Raw genomic sequence first — 24,813 nt, forward strand, 5'->3', positions numbered from 1 at the left:
AAGATCAGAAGGGAGGGAGATTATTTTCAGCACCTCCCAGTGGGGTTCAGACCTGAAGGGGCAGCTGGACAGCAGAACAGGCACCTTCAGCAGCCCTCGGAGCACTGGTGCTGTGTGTGCAAAATCAAACACATTTATGAATATAAAGCAAGGCGATAGGAAAGCTTTTTTTCACTTGAGATAGTCCCAATACTTGTTTACCCCCCTGCCATCGCTCTGGAATGAGTTTGCTGAGGATCTCGCATCGCACAGCACCCTGAATGCACAGCTGCACCCCGCAATGCACTGCTGCACCCCCAATGTCACACGGCTGCACCCCCCAATGTCACACGGCTGCACCCCCCTGTCAGCAGCAAACCATCAACTCATATTTCATCCCAGCTGTGCCAAACCCCCTTTTCCATCCCTTTTAATAGATCAAGTGACCAAATGAATAGAGTACAGAAAATTAACCCTTTTTATTGATGCATTGCAATTGTTCTACATTTTTACCATATTATGTAGAAAATACTTAAAATACAAGCTACTTTGTAAAACCAAAGACAAACATTGAATCCAAAGATAAACTATGTTTTCACAATGGACCCTTTTCCCATATAGTTAGTATTAAATTTTTAAATATCTATTTCTTTTGTTAAAATGATTTTTACATACCCCCTAAGTACATCAGCAATACAAACATAGATCAGTAATTGTCAGAAACTACCTGTATCTAGCGGCTTGTAAAAAGGAAGAGCACAACCATAAAAGAAAGTTGAATTTTACACAGTAACTAGCATATCAAATACATTTAATAAAGTAGGAATTCCATTGCAATATCAAGGATTCAAGCAGAAATACTAACATTACATATAATGTACTGCTACATGTAGTGAGATAGATAATATTCCAAGCTGAATCTGAAATCACACATTATATAAAGTTTAGCAACAAACAACCATGTGGACATGCGGCACCATTCAGAAGTTTAAATAAAAAAAAGAAAGCAGGGCTGTGCCAATCCTGTCATTTAGAAGCAATTTAGTTCCGTGTATTAAAAGAAACGGCGGAGTCAGAGGTAAATTACTGCGTCCCATCACTCGGCGCTACGCGGGAAAGCCTCAAGTCGCCTCTGCGAATACCGGTCAGGTAAGAGGAACAACTGGTTTAACTGGTCAAGAATCACATGGAGTCCAGATGGGACCATGGGTATCAAATATTCAAAAGGTGAATCCCAAACTAGCTTTAAAAAAATTCAAGAGGACTCCAATTTCTACCCAGAGACAGCACATTTCTTTACAAAATACGTGTAGCGGCTCTGACAATGCCGGGGGTCAACTCTTTAATGTCATTTGGAAGCTGGATATGCGTGGAAAGAAGGGATGTGTCTCCTTAGAGCAGACCACAATGGACTTGAACTGGGCAACACATACTGGGGCCAGACTGGGAGAATTTTCCATGGTGGAAATCTGGCCCTGCTGGGTGGGTTTGCTCGCTTGGTTTACGCTGAGTATCCCAGAGGAGTTTCAGGGTCATCGACAACTTGTTTTAAATGGAAAATGTTTCACTTCGCCCACGTCGTTTCCATCTCGTCCCCCTTGTTCCAATAACTTTTGGAAACTTGGACGGTGGAAGAGACGACGCCACGTTTTGTGAATACATGTGATTGGGTTTGACCAAGTAATAGGGACTCTAAAGATAAATGGGTATTTTAATGTGCCTTTTTGGGGGAAGCGGGCAAGTTCTTCTCGAAATTATTAGCATATTTTGCTAAAGGTTTGGTTTTTTCCTTCCATTAGGATTTCATGGCAAACACTTCACTATTTGTGAAACAGGGAATGTTTTCCTGAAACAGGAATTGGAGCTTGTTTTGCCTTCCGATGGAAAGGCACAACTCTGTACCCAAGAGGTATCTCAAGGCAAGTACTGAACACAAGCAACGCAAGATGGAAAAAAAGAAAGTGCCCACGGCAACAAACAGCATCGTTTACACCGACGACGCGGAACAGCACGATCGGCTGCTTGTCCGCACGCCTACAGACGTGCTCTGACTAAAACACACCGAACAACAACGTTGCTAATGCTACCGTCCCGATCCAAAGCCCTTGATCCCTGTCGAAAGAGGTGCCAAACCTTTAACAGTTCACCGATTTCAGGTCAGGCCAGACTCTTCTATCAATAACGTGGAATTTCAGAAATGACTTTTGCACTTCTTGTCACGCACCGGTCAGAGAACCGGCCGCTCTTCCACTGGGACGGAACATCGGCCGCGGTGCAAGGTCGCCAAACCTCTTATTGCTGCGGTTATACGATCGCCCAAGCCAGTTTATCATCCATTTGGACAAGATACTTAAATCTACGTACTGAAGATGAGAAATAATTCCTACCGCAAGGGACCCAAGGAAACAAAGCATAGTTTGAAAAACTGCACTGATTACCCCAAGTGAGTATTTCCTCTGAACACTAACGAGGGCTACAGCTGACAAACCTTTCCAACAACTCCACACTAGCAGTAGCGTTACAAAACTTTTTAATGGTATTATGTGCTTTACAGCAGGCTCTCTTTGGTATAAATATTCTATCACCAAGCTAGCAATATTTTACAAGAAATGTCTGCTATTAACGTGGGGCAAGATAACACCATACTAATCTACCAAAAAGTGATTGCGCATATTTAATCACTTCTGCAGTATTAGACTAAACATTCCAATGCATTCCCAGCACTACCTTATTCGAAATGCACTGACAGACATCTAACAGTACATGTGCCATTTGAAGGAAAAAGCTTTAAGGAAACATCGCTTCACTCCGAACAAAGAACAACAACAAAAAAAACCCAAACCCAAAACGTAGCTTTTTTATGACAGCGTTAAAACTGAGAAGAACGCACCTACGCGACATAACTGCGGTTCTTGCTGTGATAAGCTGAGTGAATTGCTTCAATTCGACGGGGGTTGCTGGTCCCTCATAAGGCAAGCTCACTGTAAACTCTAGTCACACTACGGCATCATTTAAGGCACTACAATAAGGGGACACACCAAACAACTCTTCATCACACATACCTGTGCAAAACAAATCAGAAGGTCTCCTCTCCTCGCCCGAAGCTCTACTCCTCTCCCAGTGCTACAGTGATGAGCTCTAACCATTGCATTATATCACATACATTCCAACATGAATCAATTCATTTTGGTTTAAATACAAAGGATACATCGACTCCATCCCCAGGAACGGTCAGGGATTAGACAAACACTACGTACAGAGTTCAAGTATAATCACTACACATTTTGATTACAAAGACAGAACGTGTGGGGTTAGCAGGAAGTTTTGCTTGTTATATTTTTTTCTAATCAATATGTACATATTTCATTTTATGTAAAATATTAAAACACCACCAATACAAAACTTCTAAAATAGTTTTAAATTCAGTAATAAACTTTAAAATCTGGATTTTTTTTTCCTTTTTTTCTTTTTCTTTCCTCTTTTTTTTTTCAATTTTTTTTTTGATTCCTACATGCATGTACTGTATACAAGTCTTAGTAAGAGCGCTTTAAAGTAGCTGTTGACATATCCAGGAGGATACGCTCACAGGAGTATAAAAAGCTGTACACATCAAGACAGTGATGTTTCGTTGGACTTCAACTTCAACTCCCTCCTAAACGAATCACGTGAGGAAAAATATTAAGAAAAACAGAACGAAGAAAAGCCCTGTGCTTCTGTGAAGGAATCCAGCTCCGTTATAGGGCCAGCATCTAATACGCTGCAGAAACCAAATTTTAGAGCGATGCTGCACTCTTCATTCGCAGCTGAAGACTGCAGCATCCTGGCAAAGCTGTTGAGTTCTGTTACACAGTGAGATCTTGAATGCAGCTTGAAAACTTAGAAGAATTCTGCAATGAATGCAAGAAAAATTCAGCCATGTTATGGAGACACAGAATTTTCAAGAAAACAAAAATGATTTCCAGGCTTACGTGGATTCCTGAACACCCAACGTTGCTGGTACAAGGCGGCACCTCTACCAGTCCTCAAACAAAGCAGAGAAGTAAACAAAAAACGTTGACGGTAACATATACGGAGATGTAATGGCTTTTGCAGAACCAGCAATTTGTTAGAGACAAAGTGTATTAGAGAACAAAAGTTAAAGTATTAAACTTGATTTTAAAACTGCCCCAGCAACACAAGATAAACGTGCATTACTTTTTTAGTGGCAACATGGATTTGTGCAAGCTGCTAAAATATAATCTGCTAGTCTTTTTGTTTAAGTTACACAAGTTAAAAAAGTCATCAGGATCTGTCTTCCAAGACACTAATTTTCTTTCTGCTTTTCATTAGCACAACAGAACGATTTTAAATAAACGTGACCATGAACTTTTTAAAAGCATCTATAAAAAGTAATCAAAATTTTTTAAAAACTTAATTAGTGACCCTCGTACTGGTAACAAAGCATGCTGCTCAGTTAGTGACTGAACTCACTAGAGACATTTTTGAACATCATACAACCAGATCAAGGAGAAACAAAAACCGGGCAGTCATTACCAGGCAAAGGTTCACCTGAAATCCTTCTCCAATCTCTTGGGCCTATAGCAGGACAGTGCTTTAGTAGGAACTACAAGTACGAGTACTGGTTGATCTTCGTAGGGCTCAGCGGGTATCCAGTGTAAATAGCAGATCCTCTGGAAGCACCAATATAGGACTGGGGAGCAAACTGGTGTTGGTACTGGGCAGGCGGGACGTTTGCAGAGGTGAGCAGACTCGGGCCGACGCTGACGGGGACCTGGTGGACGAGCGTGCTGGGGTGGGCAGCGTACGTGGCGTGTCGCGAGGAGCCCTGAGGGGAGAAGAGGTGGGCGATGGAGGTGGTGGAGCCCAGCGTGGCAGCCGTGGTCGGAGCGTACGTGTACATGTGGGGCTGGCTGGAGAGGTGCGCGTTGGCCGTGGCCAGGTGGGGATGCACCGGGCTGCTGTGCTGAAACGTGTAGGGAGCCTGAGAAATAGTTGACGTGAGGGGCGCCACATAAGCCTGCTGCCTACGTGGGACGGCATTTCCACTTCTCTCCTGTGAGGCCAGCACTGTTGTTTGCTGGTTCTGCAGAGAGAATAGAATCACAGAATCATTTTGTTTGGAAGAGACCCTCGAGATCATCGAGTCCAACTGTTAACCCACCCCTGGCACTGCCCCGGGTCCCTGAGAACCTCATGTCCGTCTGTCCAACCCCTCCAGGGATGGTGACTCCACCACTGCCCTGGGCAGCCTGTTCCAATGCCCGACAGCCCTTTGGGGAAGAAATTGTTCCCCAGATCCAACCTCAACCTCCCCTGGCGCAACTTGAGGCCGTTTCCTCTGGTCCTGGCGCTTGTTCCTGGGGAGCAGAGCCCGACCCCCCCTGGCTCCAAGCTCCTTTCAGGCAGGTCAGAGATCAGGAGGTCTCTCCTCAGCTCCTGTTCTCCAGGCTGAACCCCCCAGGTCCCTCAGCCGCTCCTCGAAGACGCAGATAAAGTCAGTGGCTCACCTGGCTGAGATTGAGGGGCTGCACACCATTTGTCACCACGCGATGGGAGCGATACCCAGTCGGCGTGATGCAGCATCCTGACGACTGCCCACTCACAGAGGCCACTGGTTTGGTCTTACTGGTGCTGCTCAGGATGCCTGGAAGATGTCAAAACCTTAGTCCATTCTTCCCTTTCACACACTGTGACAACCAGCTTAGGTAACCAAAGAACACACGAGGACTATTTCCACAACAGAGCCTTTTCTTCAATCACGATTTAAAATCTGATTTTACAAGAAAACATTGGGAATTTTTACAGATCTAAATGCAGCCAAACATATACAAAAGGTAAATATACCAATGAAACTGAAAACAGACCAAGACTTGCACTCTCAGAACAGCAGCTGTGAAAACAAAAGCTGCTGAAGATCCAAACGCAGAGTCCGAAACTGTGAGGACAAAGCTGTCAGGGATACGACAGCACCTGAGCCTTGGCAAAAACTCCTGAGCACAGTAGCCTGGGACAGCACACCTACCTGAAGCCTGGGTAGCGACGATGCAGTCATTGAGCTGTGTTTTCAGCGGTGGCACGATGATGGTCCGAGAGCTGGTGCTGTCAGCCGCTCCTCTGCTCTGCTCCAGGGCACCACCCGTACTCCTGAGAGAGGAAAGGGGGTCTGTGGCGTAGGGGCTGTTCAGGGAGGAGTCGGAATCAGGGGAGTCGTTAACAGTCACGTAGCTGATGACATTGGATCTCTGCTTCATACCCAAACTGCAGGGAAAAAAACCAAACCAAACCAAAACACAAATGAGGAACATTCTAGCTTTTACCACAAGACACAGATCTCCCTCTGGGATCTCACACCTTCCCTCCTTGTCATATGAAGTTCTGATTAACTAGAGACACAAACAGCACACCCAACATAATGCAGAATTTCCTGCCTTACACACTGCTTCCAAGCCTAGCCAAGGCTTTGCCCGTAGTGCTCTCCACTCTCCTTGACGCTTGGGCTGAGCTCAGGACTGGCTTGCTAAACGAATTTCCTACCTGGCAGGTTTGTATTTGCTGTCCTCTTCCTCATCAGTGTCGCTGCGGATGGTGATGACACTGACGGGTGGGCTTGGAGTGTCTGGGATCACAATGGGCTGGTGCTGCTCCTGCACCGGGACGAGCACGTTGGAAGAGGAGGAGGTGGAGCGCAGGGGACTGCTCCCAATGAGCGAGTAAACTTGGGAGGGCACGGGCTCTAGAGTTGAGCTGGGCCTGAAGGAAAACCAAAGCAGCATTCAGCTACATGTCAGCACACCAGGACAAACCAGCCCCAGCATTAAGAACGGAGCACACATACAAGAAGAAACAACGTGACACACACAAAGAGAAGCTCAGTGCACACACTCGCACCAGAGCAGGCCCCAGAATGCACCCCAGAGGGACCAACACACCCAGTGATGCTCTGAACAGGGCTGATCAGTCTGAACACTGCCAGAAACCTGCTAACCCTCTTTAGACAGACGTGGATTCTGTCACTTGTATTGCCACGGCACCAACACACCCTGAATGTGTAAAACCTTCCTTGTACAGTACAGTAAAGCGCTTGGTCAGCCGCGTCCCTTGCACTCCCCCTGAAATCAATATGACTTGTACTAGTGACTACAGTACAGAGACTTTTTCCAAGACACCTTTAAACGCAACTTAAAAAGTTACGCAGACAATGTCTCTGTGGTCACACCAGTTTTTCACACCATAAAGGCAACATCCACAAACACACCCTCAGTCTTTCCAGGCAGGGCAAGGAAAGCCTTACTTGGCTGCGCTGGGGGCCGGCTGCTTGTTCTTCTTCGCTGGCACGTTGCTGCTTTGCTGCTGCCGAACAACATGAGCAACCCCAACATTCAGAGGCTGCGCTGTAGCTAACGTCACGTGGTTGGTCAGTAGCGACGGCTGTTGCATGAGGGTGCTGTACTGATTTCCATGGGAATGTGTGTTCCTGGGGCAGGGAAAGAAAAAAAGACCCAAATCCCATGACTACACTGCAGGCACCGCAAGCTGCACCAAGCCCCCGTGTGATTTTGAAGGGAAGGGAGAAATTGTGTGTGCTGCAGGCAGTACTGCGATGGCACGGGTTCCCATTGGGCACAGAGCTGGACCCCGCGCACAATCCCTACCTCCAGTCAGCTAATTGCTGGCTGCCGCCGATCGTCTCCGGAATCACAGCCGCTGGCTGAACAGAGTTGTGCAAAGCAACCCCCGGGAGCTGCTGCCAGGTGGAAGGAAGGAGAATCTGCTGGGTTCCCCCCGGCCAGGCCTGCTGCAAAACAATAAACAGAGACAGGGCTTCACTAGATTTCAGCTCCTACCGGTGCAAAGAGAGAGATTTGTTCCAAGCAATCAATGCACTTGTGTAGATTGTTAACTTGCAGAGATAACGCAACATCATTGCACTTTCTCAAAAGGTCTCGGTACAGTAAGAGAATGAGTAGAGCAGAGGAACAAGCTTCCCCTGACACTTTGCTAACCTTTGGTATCACAGATGTCACCTGGGGAAAGAGCGTTAATACCGCTCAGCAGAGTGCAGCTGGGTATTGTACCGCCAGATGCAGCTTGAGTGTTCAGGACTGTTTCTGTATCTAAGTTTATGCTCACTGCTCTGCTGAAGGATTCCAAAATACAAAGCCAATTCAGTCCTCTCTCTTTTTCTGCCTTACAGGGCTCGAACTGAGACAGCTGAGACATTATGGTGGAAATTCACCTCACCTCAACTAAAGCATTTAAGAAAAGCCACCTTGAGAAACACTTAGTTACAAGGCAGATATGTGACGATATTTTCAAGTCATTAATATTTTTAATGTTCCTGTCCAAATTGACACAATGCATTAAAAAAAATGGCAGTACAATATTCCTAGGATTTTGAAAATATATGGCTCTCTTTCTAGCAGTTTGAACTGCAAAACCATAAACACCTGCTGTTTTAAATAAAATATTTCTGCAAGTAACAGATCCACTTATTACAAATACTGGTTCCAAACAAGAAGCCTTCAAAGCTGAGAACTGCTAAAACCTCTGCCAACATAAGCAGAATAATATATATATTAAAAAAAAAAAAAGAGAAATATGTTAAAAGTCACACCATGCGTCTTTCCAAAAGCCAACACCTGCACAAGACAAAGCAGAGAGTTTAATATAGCAAGATATAAATTCCCAATGAGAGGCAGAAATCGGGCCTTCCAAGCGACGAACTGTTTTGACAGAGGAAGGACAAAAATATGCAAAGCTTAGCAAATGGCTAATGCAAACTCAGGGGAAGCAGCAAGGGAGAAGTGTCGGAAGCACTAAAGGTGAGCAAATTCACACCAAAGGCTCCCAGAATCCAACCAGAAATGGTTAATCCTCCAGAGAAACTCAGAACCCAGGCTCACAGTCTGGAGACAGCTGGCTCTGATCCCCACTGCTGTACAGGGGAGTTGAACATCAAGTCCACTGCACACACACAGGAAAATAGAATTTGCCTGTCGAATCGAAAGCCCAAATGCACTTTTGAAAACATCGTTAACAACTCACTTGTGTCCCGAGCTCTGCTACAGTCACCCCTTGCCGTTTTCTGAGCCTAGATTGCAGCCTTTCAGCAATCCAAATTGAAGAGGAGGAAAGGAGATGCATCTCCGGGTCTGTTCAGCTCAGAGCCGTGACCCAGGAGAACCCGCTCTCCCGCCTTCCCACCCTCCGAAACACGGAGCGGACACCTCGGTTCGGAAGAACCCAAAGGAGTGGATTTTAATTTCAGTACAGGTATGACTTGAGCAAATTCCACTTCAGCAGAGGTCTCCCCCTCTTCGAAGAAAACGACACTCAATCTACCACTTTAAAGCCACAAGAAACAACATGGTTCACATAATGGGATGTGCTTTGAAAGACATGTGAGGATACCAGCACTTCAGTGCACTGCAATGTTTTCATAAGCTTCACTGATCTGATTCTGGAGTTTTACAATGACTTCTTTGTGGCACTTACAAAGTTGTTCCGATGCAGGTGCCAAATGAATACAAAAGAGGACAATTTTGAAAACTTATGCTTCTTAAAGGTGTACTTATTCCCTTCCCCCATCCTTTTTAAAAATTGTTCCAAATAGCCTAAAAACTAACTATTGCCATTTTGGATACTAGAGCTCACCTTTAATTTCAACCAAGAAACACATATGAACTGAAAGTATCTGTGAAGAACGATATCTTTATCTGGATGAAGGAAGCTACCTGTAATTGGCTATAAATAACAAAAGGCCAGAAAATTATCGTCAATATTCAAGAGAGGTTAAGAGAAATCGACTTCTAAAGCAATACATTAAAGAATTTGCTATTGTCAGAGATTTTAGCCTGTGCTTAATGACCTGAAACATTTCTACAAGCAAAGCAGCTTTACACATGTTGTAAACACAATATGTAGCTAACTTGCCAAGTAGTTCAAATTCTGGCCATCCAGGTACCTGTAGCAGAGTCAAGCTAAAGGCTGATTCCTTTGTATTCAACAATCAAAAGGCAAAGGTAGGACAGTAAGCGAAGAACAAGAACAATTATAACTCTTCTACAGTATAGCTTAGAAGAGCTTTATAATACTAGGCTAGCAAAAAGTAATAGTCAATGGATCTGGATTCTTTACAGAGCCACACTAAACGTCAGAGTCAGACAGTGCTTCAGCAATGTTGGGGAGGAAAACAACAAGACATTAAGATGTAGCAAGAACACAGCCACAAGATGGCACATGCTTCCATGCCCTCTGCAAGTCTAAGTTAAAACAAAAAACTCAGTTAGTGAACACAATCAAGGGAGGCAATTACCAGTACTGCAGCCGTCTGTTCGACTAGCGCCGGCCGGCCGGCTGCGCAGTTCAGAGTAAAGGGCACCGCATACTGCGGCGTGATGGTGGCTACTTGAGGATGAAGAGTTGCTACCATTAGTGGTGTACAGCTTCCCTGAAATGTAGATCAGGCAGTGAGTGAAACAAACGTAAGGAGGCAGGACAAGTGGGTTCAGAAATAGGGCCAGCAAAGGTTTCACCCCGCTGGCAGACTCCAGGATTGTAATGGACGCGGTGAAACCATCACCCAGACATGTTCCTCTAAGTGGTTCCCTGAGGGGAACACGAGGAACAGGGAATTTGGGAACGGGATCTGTCCAGTGACACAGTTAAAAGGTCAAAATGAGATAGTGGGCAGCTCTCGATACTCTACCGGGTCCCAGAGAGAAGTTACACTGTGTGCGCTGCGCTACCCGGAACACAAACGGCGCCCGAGCGGGACGCAGCGCTCGCTATCGCGCCTCCAAATTCACAGCCAGCGCTCTCGGAAAGAGGTAAACTACGGGACTTCACAGAAGGCACCGTAGGTCTTTTGTATCGTGAAAAAGCAGAGTTATCTGTGATGAAACTACCAAGACACACATTAGTCCAGCAAACGCCTAATTAAAACTAGATTCTTAGTATGCAGTTTGCACTCTCAGCAAAAGCAGGGTTTGGATTCAGGTGGGCCTCCTTCAGGTGTATTCTGCTTTTTTTTGGATACCGTTACCTGTGTAGTTATGGTAAACAAACCAAATCACCAAATGCCACCAAAATTATTTGGACTGAACAATCTAAAAATTACTCCTCTACAATTAGGTAAGCACAATATGTTGCCTGAAGAGTAAAACTAATAAAGTGTGTGTTAGTGTCAGCAAAAACTAAAACTATGCAAATAAATAAAAGTGCATTTAATTATAAAGGCAATTACAATTTTTCAGTTAATAAAACCCATGAATCACTGGGCACTCACTATATATTAAAGTATTTGTTTTTGGAAATATAAAGTAGTTTAAATTTATGACACATTACTAATGTTTAAATTTTTTTTTTTACAATGACTTGTGATTTTTGCTATCACATTTGTTTAAGCTGCAAACAACATAAATAGATAAGTCATTGCTACGCATCAATTCACTCTAGCAATGTAACTAATGGAGAAGGATTCAGAAATAATTTTGTTGATATGAAGATGAAATTTTAACATTAGTAATCTGTGTTGCCACTTCTGGTTTCTGGGATCTTGCTTCTCACAGAAACGATTTCTTCTAAAATTTGCTGTCACATTTTTAAAGGGTAGGCAAAAATGTACACCACTACCTGTAAGGCAGTGCACACCCGTGAAAAAATACAGCCTGTTTTTAGCAGCTGAAAACTATATTTTTATTCCTATTATTAAATCAAACTCCTAAAACCAGGGAGGCACATGACATAAAATAGTTTAGACTTCAAATATTCCAGAAAAAAAACAAAATAAGAGAAAACACTGTCTCAGAATCGACCTGCATTTAACCTTTCAGAGCGTTCAGAGAACCCCCTGCATTCACCCCAGCACCAGAGGGGGAGCAGCCAGGTTCTCCTGGATGGTGGTAGGAGTTGCAGTTACCTCTATTTATTTGTATTTTATTTTTTTTTACCTGTGTGAGAACTCCAGACTGGATCTGCAGTGGCTGTGCTGCAGGTGCTTGTGGTACGATCGGGACAGCATTCTCCATCCTCACAGGGAACCCAGAATGTTTTGTAGTTGCCTGGAGTCCGGCTGTGGAGGACAAGAATATATCACTGCTAAGCTGCTTCATTACTATTATTTTTTTTTTTTCAGTTTCTTTCCAAAAATCAAATTCCTACCAGGTAAGGGCAGAAGACAGGGTCAGATGAAAAGAAAGAAAAGCTGTTCCATTTGACAAAAGCATCCTAATAAAAAACAACCTGAAGTAAATATAATATTTGTGCAGTCCTGGTACACCAAAGGGCACTGATGGACCACCAGTCCCCCAGAGCACTGTTGAAGTCCATAGTCTTGTTTTCAGGGACACAGATAACACAGACAACTAATTCTATGTTGCTTGAGACTAAGTTCAAAGTTTAAACCTTCCACTACCAGTTCCCTGTTCATATATAACCCTCCATATGAACACAATCCAGATCAAGCATGAACAGGATGAACAGAGCCACACTTGCGCTGACCTCCCTGATTTGCAATCTGTGACAATTTGCTGCTGGCAAACTGCACGGCTGCAGCCCGGCTTGCGACCAGATATTCACTCCTGGCACACAAAACTCAGCACGACACTTTCTTATTTTCAGATAGGTCTGGCTCCTCTGCTCACTGCTTTCTGCGGAATGCTGTTACGTTCAGTTTGGGGGGAAAAACTGGTTGAGCAACCAGATGCAGACTGCAGCCTGGGCAGGTAAGATGCTGTCACCTGTTCCAGCATGACCTGGAAGAGAAGCAAACCATCTGCATATGTCTGACCTCATTCCGCACTTCCATCTGATGCAAGAGCTCCGTGCGACACGCACAGCGCGGTCTTCTGCACTTTCTCAATTTACTGCAAATTACAGCTTCTCATTTCCACCCAACTGCAACCACAGCACCACAACAAAGGGGTTTTCTGCTTACTTTGAAAAGCAGGGGGACAAACGATGAACGTTTGCTGGAACGGGTCAGTTTGCGTGCAGATCTGGGTGGTTCCGGGCTGCAAGGAAACGCTCTGCTGTGCCACTCCTGCAACCGGCGCTGCAGACGATGGGTACAGGGCAGACTGGTAGTTCAGCAGCGAGACATCCGAGTTTGCCAGCGAAAGAGTAGCAGCAGCAGTAGAATTGGAAGCCAATACACTGGCCTAGGGAAAAAAACCACAACAGTAAATCCAATTTATCACTCCTACTTGTTATAAAACAAACAAGAGGAACCATCAGTATTATAATATGCAGGAAACACCAGGAAAAGGTTTCAGGTAATACAACAACGTGGGAGAAAAACATGAATTGCACCAATTTCACTTATGTTGCTGAACTGACAGGCAAACATGATTACGTGAAGTAAGGAGACTGCCTTGGTCTGAGTTTTGGAAAATTAAATTTCAATACAGGACTACAAATTCTGGAGAGCAATTCAAATACTGTATTTTGCAGAACAGGATTAGGCCTGAAGGCACAAATTTAGACTGCTCGGTTTCTTTGATTAGTATAAACCAGATAAAAGATGCTGTACCTGATTGTGTACTGTATTGAGCTGGTTGTTAAAGCTCATGGTCAGATTTGTGCTTGTATTAGGAGCAACATGAGTCGTGAATGGGCTCTTAATCTGATTCACTGTATCATACATATTAACTCTTCGCTTGCAAATCTCCATGTTCTGAAAGCAAGATTTCACACTGAAACAGAATGACAGAAGGAAAATATCAGATATGTAAAACCAGTACAAAGACATGACAGATTCCCAACTTTATGCAAATGCCTTTAGTTTTAGTTTCTTTTTTTTTTTAAACCAACAAAGAATGTCCTAAAACATGAAAAGGAAGCTTATGAACATTCCATTCCTTATACATGCCATTGCTATTTTCAGATCAGCCTGAAACTGCAGAAAACAGCATCAACAGAAAGCAAAATAGTGCTATTCTGTGTTTCCAATAAGTCCTCCTGAAACAAACCAAGAAATCTAAGGCAGCCTACTGATTACTGTGTGGGAAATCCAGCAGATGTGTCATTGTGACAAACGGATGGTTCAAAGTCTTCAGTGGAGTAATTCTCTTATCTGCATCAATTGTCAACATCTTCTTCAACAAGTCAATGTATTCCCTTCGGTCAGCCTTCTCTGCCAACATGTCAGTCCCTTCTAAGTCTGTAGACATATTCACCTTGAAAATAAAATGAGAGTAGTTCACACAAACATCAAATTAACTGCTACTTAACAATTCATTAATTTCACATCAAGCAAAAATATTTTTAAGCATTTCTGTCTCTTAGCCAGCTTAATTTTAGGTACCAGAGTGCTAACACACAACCTTCCCCTTGCTCATTCTATAGAAAGAGTCAAACTTGCAGATGGAATTCTCATCTCACGGAATTCTCATCTCAACATGAAGTTGGTCTGTTCAACAGGTATCAACCAGGCTTCATTCTCCACTGCCTGGCATTATTTGTCCAGGGCTAGCAAATCAGAATGGCAAGATTCTATATTCTCTGTACAGATGTAAAGCGATAACAGCTACAAAAGCAATAGAAAATCGAGATTCAAGCCTTCATGGTTTTAAAACCACTCACATATTCCTGCATTTTACCTCTGAAAACAGAATGAAAAACCAGAACGATCTGTAGTTCTTGTCAATATTTCCGAAGTCCAATAAGAGGCCTAATCCTATAAACACATCTGGAGGTGCTTGACTACTTCTAGCGATAACAAGCTAAGCACATTTGTCACATCTACTGGATCAAGGCCTAAGAAAACCCAAGAAATTTCTAACAGCTCCACAATTAACATTTTGATAGTCTTTAATATAGTGATTTCTGATGCAAATTAGCACCACTGCAAACCTACATTAAGGTTCTCAATGGAAGAGGACTGCTCCAGCACAGGAGTCTCAGAGATCCCACTAATGTGTGTAATTAACGTGATAGTTATCTGTGTGTTTCAAGACGCCCACATACCTGCGCCATATCATCCAAACAGTTGAATATATATTTCCGAGCTTCTTTTGATTTTATACCTGTCTCCAACTCATGTTCTTCTGGGGTCTAGTAAAGAAAGCATTTGGTAATATAAACAGAGACATCCCATATTGATTAAGAAAAAGCAGCAAGAGAAGAGCCAAGCCAGGTGGTCTTTCGCCTGCTTCAAAACAAATCACATGCCAGAAGGCCAAACCAAACCAGCCCTGGGTTCCCATTTCCTCAACTGGAAAGATCACTCATTGCAAAGCTGAATTAACAACAGGATGACTTCATTTCAAGGCTTCATTAGGTAGTGCTAAAGCCAGAAAAACTGACGATTTCTGATTTACGAAGAGGCCATAAATATTTTAAATCGCTCTTCTACAAAGGCAGCGGCAAAACCCCCTTCCTTTCGCTGCCCAGCTTTAAATCCAAATGAAGCATATATCCGATACTCTCCTGTCCTCTGCCAATACACAAATATGTTCCTGTTAAACTAACAAACACCATCATGAAATACTCCCTCTTTTACTCTTTGTATTGTCAGGAGATGACAACAAGATGACATGCTGCACCAAGACTGAACAGGCCATAATAAGTAGCCATTATCTCAATTACTTTAACACCCACTCTTTGCTGGTACTATCACGCACAGCTGCTATTCTGAGCTGAGCACCAGGAGGTCTGTATTGTTTCTGAAATAAAATACACAAATCAGCTATATCTGAATGGCATTTCAAATCCAATCTTCACTCAGGATGTTTTTGCATCACACTAAAACTAAGAGTAAATTTATATCAAGTCATCAATGAACAAAACAGAATTGGGAATTAAAAAGACAGACAAACCTTCAGCCTCCACAGTGGGTATCCCAAATTCGGATCTCTGTTAAAAAACCTGCTTGTTTTCGTTCCCGCACTGAGAAGATACTCCGCTGGAAGGCCTTGAGTTTGTGAAATATAACGAATCTAGGAAAGAGAATTAAAAGAATTATAATAATCAGCCATGTAATTAGTACACATTTTGAGAGAAAAATACCGCAGAAGCTATCATGTTTGTATATATAATTAAAGACAAAAGCGTCCAGGCAACACTGCTGTGACTGGCTACATCCACACAGTCTGAGAATCATGTCAAGGCAAAGCTCTCACTGACCAGGAAAGCAAGACCAAACCTCTAATACAATCAGATTCTTACATCCTCAAAAACATTTTAAATATTTCACATGTAACAAGCAAACAAACAAACAAAAAGGCTCAGAATTTTGGAAAATGCAGCTGAATAGTTGTGACAGCATCAGTAAGACTTGGTAAAAAGCTTACAAATTAGAAGGTATGCTCAAAAGGAAAGAAAATAGCAAGTTGTGGAAAAACACAATAATAAGCTTTTAAAAATATTCCAGATGTTGCACAATTGCTAATGCTATTTGCTGCCAGTAAGAAACGTGCCACTGCCGTTGTCATGACTCTCCCCTCTCTCAAGTTCTACCTGAGCTTTCAGTTGCTGCTGTAGAATCTCAGAAAACTCAAAAGCAAGTCATCCCTATTTTTCAAGGGCAACTGAGATATCAAAATCGAGCACACGGAGTCACACCTCCTGCTGCCTCACAAAGGACTGCAATATCCTATCTGTTAAGCAATGGAAAAAGCACCTCCACCCACCTCCACGACTAGATAAGGTTCTCAGAATTACACAAAACCCAGCGCGCAAGGAAACCACCACGCTGTACCTCAATTATTTCCTAACTCACGCTGCTCATTAAGGTACCACTGTGTTTCCTTTGGAAATTTACAGCGCTGAGAAGACCTAACACAAGTAAGTTTTCAAACTTAGTAAGTTTTCGTGTATTTTATCACATAAGGAAAACTACACCAGGCATTGTAACAAGATATCAGCACAAAAACCGCACTGGAAAAGTTATCCTCAAAAAAAACCTCTCGAATAGACTTTTTGTCCTTTTATAGGCAACTGGCTAGCACAGGTAATAATGCTAAGTATCCACGGAAAGGACTAATTAGTTCAAGATGCCTTTTCAGGCTCTTGTATTTCAGAGACGGCTTGGAACCCACACTTTGCATGAAAAATGAGGGCTGCTGTAGGTATTACCAGGGCAGGAATGATGGGCTTGCTCTGCCTCCACACGGAAAAACTGCCCTCATGGTGAAATTACAGAGGGCGTCTCAAGCCAGGACACTCACTTCTGTTTTGAAAGGAAGGTATTTCAACAGCTTTAGGGTTTGGAAGCCAGGGGGTTAACTGTAAATTAACTCTATATATAGAGTGACTACATTCAACTCAAGTTAACACACACAGAACTCCGTGCTCTCCTGTACAACAACAGAGACAGGCAATGGGAACACCACGGAGACAAAATGAATTGAAGATGACAGCGATTGATACTAGATGAAATTTGACGCAGGGCTCGGACGCCGGTCGTTGTGATTTCCTTTGAACATCCCCATACCCGCCGCGCGATCTCACCTGGTCGTACTCAGACGCTCCCGGATACAGCGGCCAGCCCAGAAACAGCTCAGCGATCACACAGCCCAGCGACCACATGTCAATAGCTTCACAGAATGGCAAACCCAGAATAATTTCGGGAGCTCTGTTGAAAAAAAAAAAAAAAAAAAAAAAAGAAAACAAATTTTAAATCTCCGACTTGGAAAGCATGCAGTTCTTTCCTATAAACCACTCCAGGCACAGGTAAAACTGTGGGAAACTGATTCACTTGAAAGCAGGAAATATTTCTTCAAGTGGCCTAACGGATCCCAACTTTTTAGAGTTAGTGGCACATTTTATTGCTGTGGTGCCCCCCAACTCCTAGGTGGCCTTTATGCAACTGCAATACAAAGCTACTCCTTCAGTAAGCAGTGTAATTACACCTGACAGCACGTACGGTGTGAAGCAGCCCTGAGATAGCACACAACCTGCCCTAAGAGAATTCAGAAGAAAATTATAGCAGATGGGGCTCAGACTTTTCTGGGAAGAAGGTCTCAAGATCCCACGTAACCAGCTGCAGAAGGTCGCCTGTTTTCGTGTGGAAAAGAACATCTGCAGAGCCAGAAAAAGGAGCTCTTCGGAGAGCTGCTCGGTTTCTAGCAGGAGTTTTTCACCCAGGGTTTGCTTGGAGAGTTTTGGGTTTGAAACGGATGGGGAGAACACAGTTGGCGATTGTGACTGCTCTGCAAGGTTGTGTTACAGGTTTCTGTGCGCTGAACCACACCTAATGCAAACTCTACCTGCCTGGCCTTGACAAGAAGGCGATGAAAAAACCTCAGACTCCAGGGAGGATTTGCTTCTGCAACAGGTTGGAATTTCAGGGAGATTTCTGCCTGGAATTGACTCATAACACGAAAGGATGTTTTAGTACAACTCTTCACCTACACAGAGTTCTGAAACCAACTGCTGACATTCTGTCAGGCCCAATTCTGGTCATACATTTGCATACAGCACAAAACCCAAGTGCTGCAAAAACCGCATGAGCTGGTGTGGGAATTTACTCTGGAAAGTACAGGAAACACAAAAACCTTGATCTTCTTCACATGTAACTAACGCAAGTGCAAAGGAAGACAGATAAGTCCTAAACTCCAGGTTACCTATTTTCTGGTTGTGACTCGGATAACACACCCCAGGGCTTGCATTAAATTTCTTGTGTTGCAATGTGGATATTTCTGCTGTTAAAAAAGGTTCTGAAACCAGTTCTGGTCTTTCTACAGAATTCTAGAATATTGGGCTTGCATGCTGTAAATAGATATGACACCTTCCTCAACTGTTCAGTCCGAATGTAGCTCCCAAATGTTTGTACACGGCACAAAGTGACTCCCCAATTAATCACCCTTAGTGTTGTTGTGACACAGATACAGCTTTTGTTTTAGGTGACTACACAATTACCATGAGCCAGTCTCCAAAACAAACGTACTCATCACGGTGCCCCTGAAAAAGCACAAGATCTATCAAAAAAAAAAAAGAGACCTGAACCAGCTGCCTGCTGCAGTGAGCTCATATCGATCCTTTGTCGTTCAGGTTTAAAGCACGGAGGTTCTTCTGTTATGTCTGACCCCCCCCCCCAAAACAGAACGATCATATACCTTTAGTAATCTAAATAACAGATTATTTAAGCTAAGACGCTCTGATGCCTGCTCTACTTGACATTTATCTGTCTCTACCTTATTGTTTGTCTGTCCCTGGCAGCAATCGACTTTGGAATTGTTTTGCATACATGAAAATAAAAAAATGATTGTGCAAATACAACAAGTATCTGATATTTGAATACTGAATGTCCTGCTAAACACTTATGCTTTAAAGAACTCTGATAGAATAGATCCAACTTTCTATTGTCTAAGAGATGCAAACCAGACGAACCCATTTCTGTAGTATCTTGGTCTTCCCAAGCAGAGCGGGTACGATGCAGCCATTCACACAGGATTTCAGAACCCCAGGTAAGTCTACTAGACATCAGCAACAAACTGTATTATCCTTTTGATTATCTTACTTCTGCAGGAATTTCCAGTTCAGATAGGACCCAAACCTGGCACATAAGGAGTGCTGCATGCATAAGTTTCCTTGGTTTGGACCAGCAAACAAACTTGTGGAATAAGCAAAGCATGTTAATCCTTCGCAAGTGCATTAAAAAAATCCCATCCATTCCAACGGAAAGAGAGATTAGTGGCAACAAAGGCTGGATGTGGTAGTTTGTTAGTCTTTAACGACATGCTGGAATAGACTTGCACATTCTGAAACCTCAATACCAAAACGATAGCAAATTGAACTCTAGGAATTGAGTCCCTGAAACTAAATAAATGACCTTCTCACAAACCACCTGATTTCATTCTGATTGCAGGACAGAGCTGGTAAATCCCAATCTCTCTCATCTCCTCTCACACCACCACAGTTGGTGGCCTCCTGAGATGTCAGTTGAAACAGAACAGGCAGAGGTCACTTCCATAGCCGGGCTGTCAGGCACTGAAGTGATTTGACGATCTTAAGCTCTTTGAAACAGAAATCAACAACATTCTTTCTTTGCATACACGCTTGCCAAACTCTGACTTCCATAGTTGGCAAATACACTCAGGCGCTCTCAGAAGAGAGAGGATTCACAGCGGTAGCGGAAAAATCCGAGACTCACTTTCAGCATTTCAAAACAGACCGTGTTTACACACGGGTCTTCAGCCCTGTCTTGTGAAGAACGACGGCAACACGAAGCTTGTACAACTGCAAATAGCAATGCGGTGAACAACGTGATCACCGCTCAGAGCTGGATTAGCGAGCAGAGGGCGAGATTTGGCAGCACGAACTGCGGCTTCCAGGCCAGCAGGACTGGGACAGAAGTAGGTCATGTAGCCCAACGCAGAGGTAAGAAACAGATACCACTGCACCCCGCAAGCTCCCTCAACACCCGGTGTCGCCTTTTCATGGCCCAAATCGTTCAGTCCTTCAGCTCAGGACCTCCAGTTTGCCAGGTGCCTTTACACTGACCCACAGGGAACATCAGGACACTGGGATCTGAATAAGACTCGTATGATGGCCGGACTGACACATAACACAGGACACGAGTGAACCTCGCTCTCAGACAGCAGGGAGATCAGGCTTCCCAGGGATGTTTCATTTCTGCCAGCTGCCTGCCCCCATCCATCGTTTATCCTCCCCAGGGACAGCAAAAGCAGCCATACCCTCCCAGACCTGGTATATTATAACAAGCATATATTCTGGTTTTCAGGTTGGGAATTACTGCTAAGAGATCTCAGGACTGGCACAGAAACTGGCCACTGCTTACAAGTATGAAGGTTTTTTCCTTCCGGTGGGGGGTGTGTGTATATATATATATATATCTCAGAAAATTCACTTTACAGTACCCGAGTTTGGCTGGTTTAGATGTCTCTACAGGAGACAGAGGTTACACAAGTGCCAGGAACAGGTATGGAGGACAAAAAAGTAAACGCAGAACGAGAAGTTTATTTTTAATGGCTGACAGAACCAAATGAAGACTTGGTCTATACTGTTTTATTAAGCACAGTATTGAAAAAAAGTCCAACTTAGAACTCATCTGAACACTAGTTTGATGTGAATACGGTTAAAGCAATCCAGTTCTCCCACAATAAGCTGGTTTCTACACCATCTCCATAAATTCCTAGATTATGGATTTTAGTAATCATCACCATTAAACTAATTACATATCTCTAAATATTAGCTTTCCACATCACAGCATTCTTAACTTCAGTCAAGCAGACGGTCTTAAACACCATCTAATCTCAGGTTATTTGCCCTTCTGGCAGCGTCAGCCACCCCTCATCAGGGAGGCAGAACAGGCCTGGAGTTCAGGCACTTCATTCCCAGCAGCCCCTTTAAGATATTTATCACCCCTTGCTGCTTTTTGCCTCAGCAAACCTGTTTTTTGCGATATCAGAACCTGGAAAGCACTACATGCCTCCCCAAACTGCTTTGCTCACACATGTTGCAAGTCAGATAGAGCAGATTCTTGATCAGTGGTCACCTCTTGCAAAGCGACAACAACAAAAAATTGATAATGCATTTTAGACAGCGAGCTTTTTAACAGTGCCATGGCGCACAGAAGACAACTGCGTTACAAAAAATAACAATAGTTTAGAACTGGAAAAGGTCGGGGCCAACAAGCTGAATGAAGATCATGAGGAATGGATTAAGAAAAGTCTATATCACATGAAAGAAATGTCACAGAAAGCTGGTGCTCAGTGTTGGAGGGAAGAAAAAATAAAAACAAAACAAAGCGGGGCAAGAATACAGGGAATGTGAGGGACGAACAGAACAAGCCTACAATAAGACAGGACTTTAAACTGGAGCTAGGAGGACAGGAAAGACATCAAACAGGGCAGAGACACAGGGTGGAGTGTCTCGAGTCCTCTGGCTCGTCTCGGCTGGAAGGACTAGATAGTAGTTAAGTTTTGCGTCAAGTGAGCTCAAGTTCCACTGAAAGCCACCCTGACAACGCAACACAGACCTTTTCATTTCCCTTTGATGCCAGAAGTTCTTTCTGAATCCATTTACTGACGTCTACTGCTACTTATATTGAAACATACACAATTAACAGAACCAAGCTGGAGGACGAATTGAAAGAAACCCCACTGTTTGCTTTATCTACACAGCTTCCAAGTTTTACCATTTTTGCCCATAGTTTAATTCTTAAATAGGAGTAGGGTAGAAGCCTTTTCTAGATTTTGCTAAGGGAAGCAGAGATCTCACTCATCGCTGCTTTAGAAGAGCTACAGGTCCCATGGAAACGCGACTTATCAAGGGTTGACACAGGAAGTCATGTGCTCCTGAAGTGGGTCCAGACAAAGACGGAAGCAGAAGAAACAGGATAAAAAGAAACTGGCATCCCTTTGGCTTCTCGCCTTTCTAAATGACCACGGTGAATGGGCTAGTTTCAGATCAGGGCAAAAAATCCAAAATGCAGTACTTATTATACTAGTAGCATACTGCTTCGCTGTTTGCTCTGTCACCCACTGTCACAAACTAGCGACAGGGTAAAATCAACTTACTGCACTAGTTAGGGGTAAGAGGAAGGTATTGGACTGCACACTACGTCACACTTGCAAAGCAGAAGTTTTATTTATATACAAATTTCAGAAGAAATCTCCAGAAAACGTGCAGAACAGTGGACAGGCTGATCATTTCCTCCCCCTTCTCACTGGGATTAAAGCTACTGACAGAAGAGTTAAGTGTTTGTGGAAGAAAATCCCGGTACCCCGCCAGGATCAGCTTTGCTTTGCTCACGCAGCACACAAAAGGGAGCGTCGTGTCAGCACTTACCTGTAATAGCGCGACTGCAGGTATGTGGAGCACACGGCCTTGGACACGTGGCTGGCTGAACCGAAGTCGATCACCTTCACTCGGTAGGGCTGGCGCGCGGGATCCACCAACATGATGTTTTCTGGTTTCAAATCGGCGTGTATCAGCCCCAAGCTCTTCAGCTTCATCAAGGCAGTGGCCACTTGCTGCAGAATCGGCCGGATGTATTTCAGGGGCAAAGGGCTGAACTTATTTTGCTTTAAGAAATCATACAAGTTCTGTTCTAGCATCTCAAATACAAGGCATGTATGATTCTTGTGTTGAAAGCACTCGTAGGAGCGAACAAAGTTATATTCGTCAGCATTCTCACTGCTCAAGCGAGAGAGGATGCTCACCTCTATCTGGCCCTGCCTAGCATAGGAAGGATGGTTCTTCAGGATTTTGATGGCTACAATCTCCTTCGTGCTACGTTTCCAGCATTTCGCCACCTGCCCAAACGTCCCTCGGCCCAGGAATTCCAGGACCTCGTAGCTGTTTGTCATAGAGCACAGGATCTCATGCTGGACCAGCTGATAATCCCCTTCACCACTGGAACTGCTGCTTTTAGTGGTTACCGTGGTGGTTGTGGCCGCAGCACCCACCGCAGGTCTGTTTTGCAGCATGAGAGGTGGATGTTCCTCAATTATCTGCACACTACCGTTGCTGTCGACCTCTTCACTTTTCCTTTTTAATCCACATTTTTGGTAGGGTTCCAGTAAAGAAACGTTACTCCTGTGAGTGAGGGTTTGGCTGTTCTGGAAGGACGCGGTTGCGCTGCTGCCTGTGCTGTCGGCTGCCGTGACCACAATGTGCTCGACCGAGGGAGCGGGGAGAAGGAGGTTCTGATCGTATGCGGGGATGCTGAAATTGGCTACCTGATGAGAGGAGCTGGCTTGCCCTTGAGCTGCTGGGAGGTTTTTGCTGTGGGTGTAATACTTGTCACTGCTGCTCTGTCCTGAAACATCCCAGACAGAGGGCTCCACTTTCAGTTTCTTGGCACTGCAGAAGGCACTCGAGGATACTGACGGAGGGGAGAACACCTGCAGCTGTGAGGCCATACCTGAAAAAGGAGAGCAGAACTCATTAGGACTGCTGAGGGGCAGCAGGTTGTGACGGAACAAGGTCCTCTGCCTGCACAAGAAACAGAATTAAAAGCCTTTTTCTAAGCACCGTATGGTGCCTACCACCTTGCAAGGCAACCTTCTGAACGGCTGATCCTAAGGGCCCGCACAGAACAAGGCTCCCCATTGGAAATACTGCATTTCCCCTCACCGCCTACAGCATGAGGAGCAGACAGGTCTTTATCCAGCTTTCCAAAGTCTACAGAAATCCCAGCGCAAAAGGGGAAAACAGCACTGAAGAAAGGAAAACAGCGCGGAAATGGGAGGATGCTGAAAAAATTAAGATCCCTTTTTCCTCGCCCCATCCCCGGCCTCTCCCCGCTTCACTGTAAAAACCGAGTCCACGGGAAATCTACACCAGAAAAGTCAAAACTTCTCCCGGGCACAGCGCACCCGGGGCAGCGCCCGGCGCTCCCACACGCCGCGGCCCGAGGACGGCGCCGCCAGCCCGGCCCGGTGCCGGTGCCATCCCCGCCGCGGGCGAACGGCCCCGCCAGCCCGGGCCTTCCCCGCCCCGCGGCCCGGCCCGCAGCGCCGCCCCCGCCCGGAGCGGGGGGCCGGGCCTCCGCCGCGCGGCCGCCGAGGCTTCCCGAGCCCACCGGGCCGCGCCGGCCCTCCCCGCAGCCCGCCGGGGCCCGCACTCACCGCCGGTGGGGGGTTCTCAGCCGCGGGCCGGACCTGCCTGGGGGACACACGGGGGTGCGGAGCCCCACAGCGGGCGCATCATAGCCCCGCCGCGGCCGCCGGCCCGGCCCGCTCGGCCCGCGCACGCCGGGGGGAGCCCCCAGGCCGCTCCGCCGCCGCCAGGCTCCGCCGCGCCCTCCCGGGCCCCCCCCCCGCTCCGCCTCCCGCCGCCGCCGCCCGGGCCCGAGCGCCCCCGCCGCTCCCGCCGCGCCGCTCCGGGCCGCTCGGCCGCCCGCGCCAGACTGAGCCAGCCGAG

The 24,813-nt window shown here is 45.0% G+C and overlaps 1 protein-coding gene across 9 annotated transcripts; it reads right to left on the reverse strand.

Annotated features, from left to right (window-relative positions):
- Nucleotides 1-460: 460 nt before the first annotated feature.
- Nucleotides 461-24,648, reverse strand: HIPK1 (homeodomain interacting protein kinase 1). 9 transcript variants are annotated; one of them, XR_010607377.1, is made up of 18 exons: nucleotides 24,519-24,648; nucleotides 22,735-23,812; nucleotides 17,431-17,554; nucleotides 15,798-15,917; nucleotides 14,947-15,033; nucleotides 13,972-14,156; nucleotides 13,511-13,673; nucleotides 12,917-13,139; nucleotides 11,931-12,052; nucleotides 10,295-10,429; nucleotides 7,632-7,774; nucleotides 7,271-7,453; nucleotides 6,514-6,729; nucleotides 6,002-6,237; nucleotides 5,487-5,623; nucleotides 4,528-5,062; nucleotides 3,948-4,000; nucleotides 461-3,866 (listed from the first exon to the last, which is right to left on the reverse strand). XR_010607377.1 is itself a non-coding variant. In XM_065649709.1 (16 exons), the coding sequence occupies exons 2-16, from the start codon at nucleotides 23,808-23,810 to the stop codon at nucleotides 4,583-4,585; spliced, it is 3,627 nt and encodes a 1,208-aa protein (XP_065505781.1). In that variant the 5' UTR covers nucleotides 23,811-23,812; nucleotides 24,519-24,648; the 3' UTR covers nucleotides 461-4,582. The 9 variants fall into 9 exon arrangements, 3 of the variants coding, with proteins under 3 accessions (XP_065505781.1, XP_065505782.1, XP_065505779.1); XR_010607376.1 differs by having other exon boundaries at nucleotides 4,513-5,062; XR_010607375.1 differs by having other exon boundaries at nucleotides 461-3,991.
- Nucleotides 24,649-24,813: the final 165 nt, after the last annotated feature.

Source organism: Caloenas nicobarica, chromosome 21 (assembly GCF_036013445.1).
Source record: "Caloenas nicobarica isolate bCalNic1 chromosome 21, bCalNic1.hap1, whole genome shotgun sequence".
Taxonomy (NCBI): Eukaryota; Metazoa; Chordata; class Aves; order Columbiformes; family Columbidae; genus Caloenas; species Caloenas nicobarica.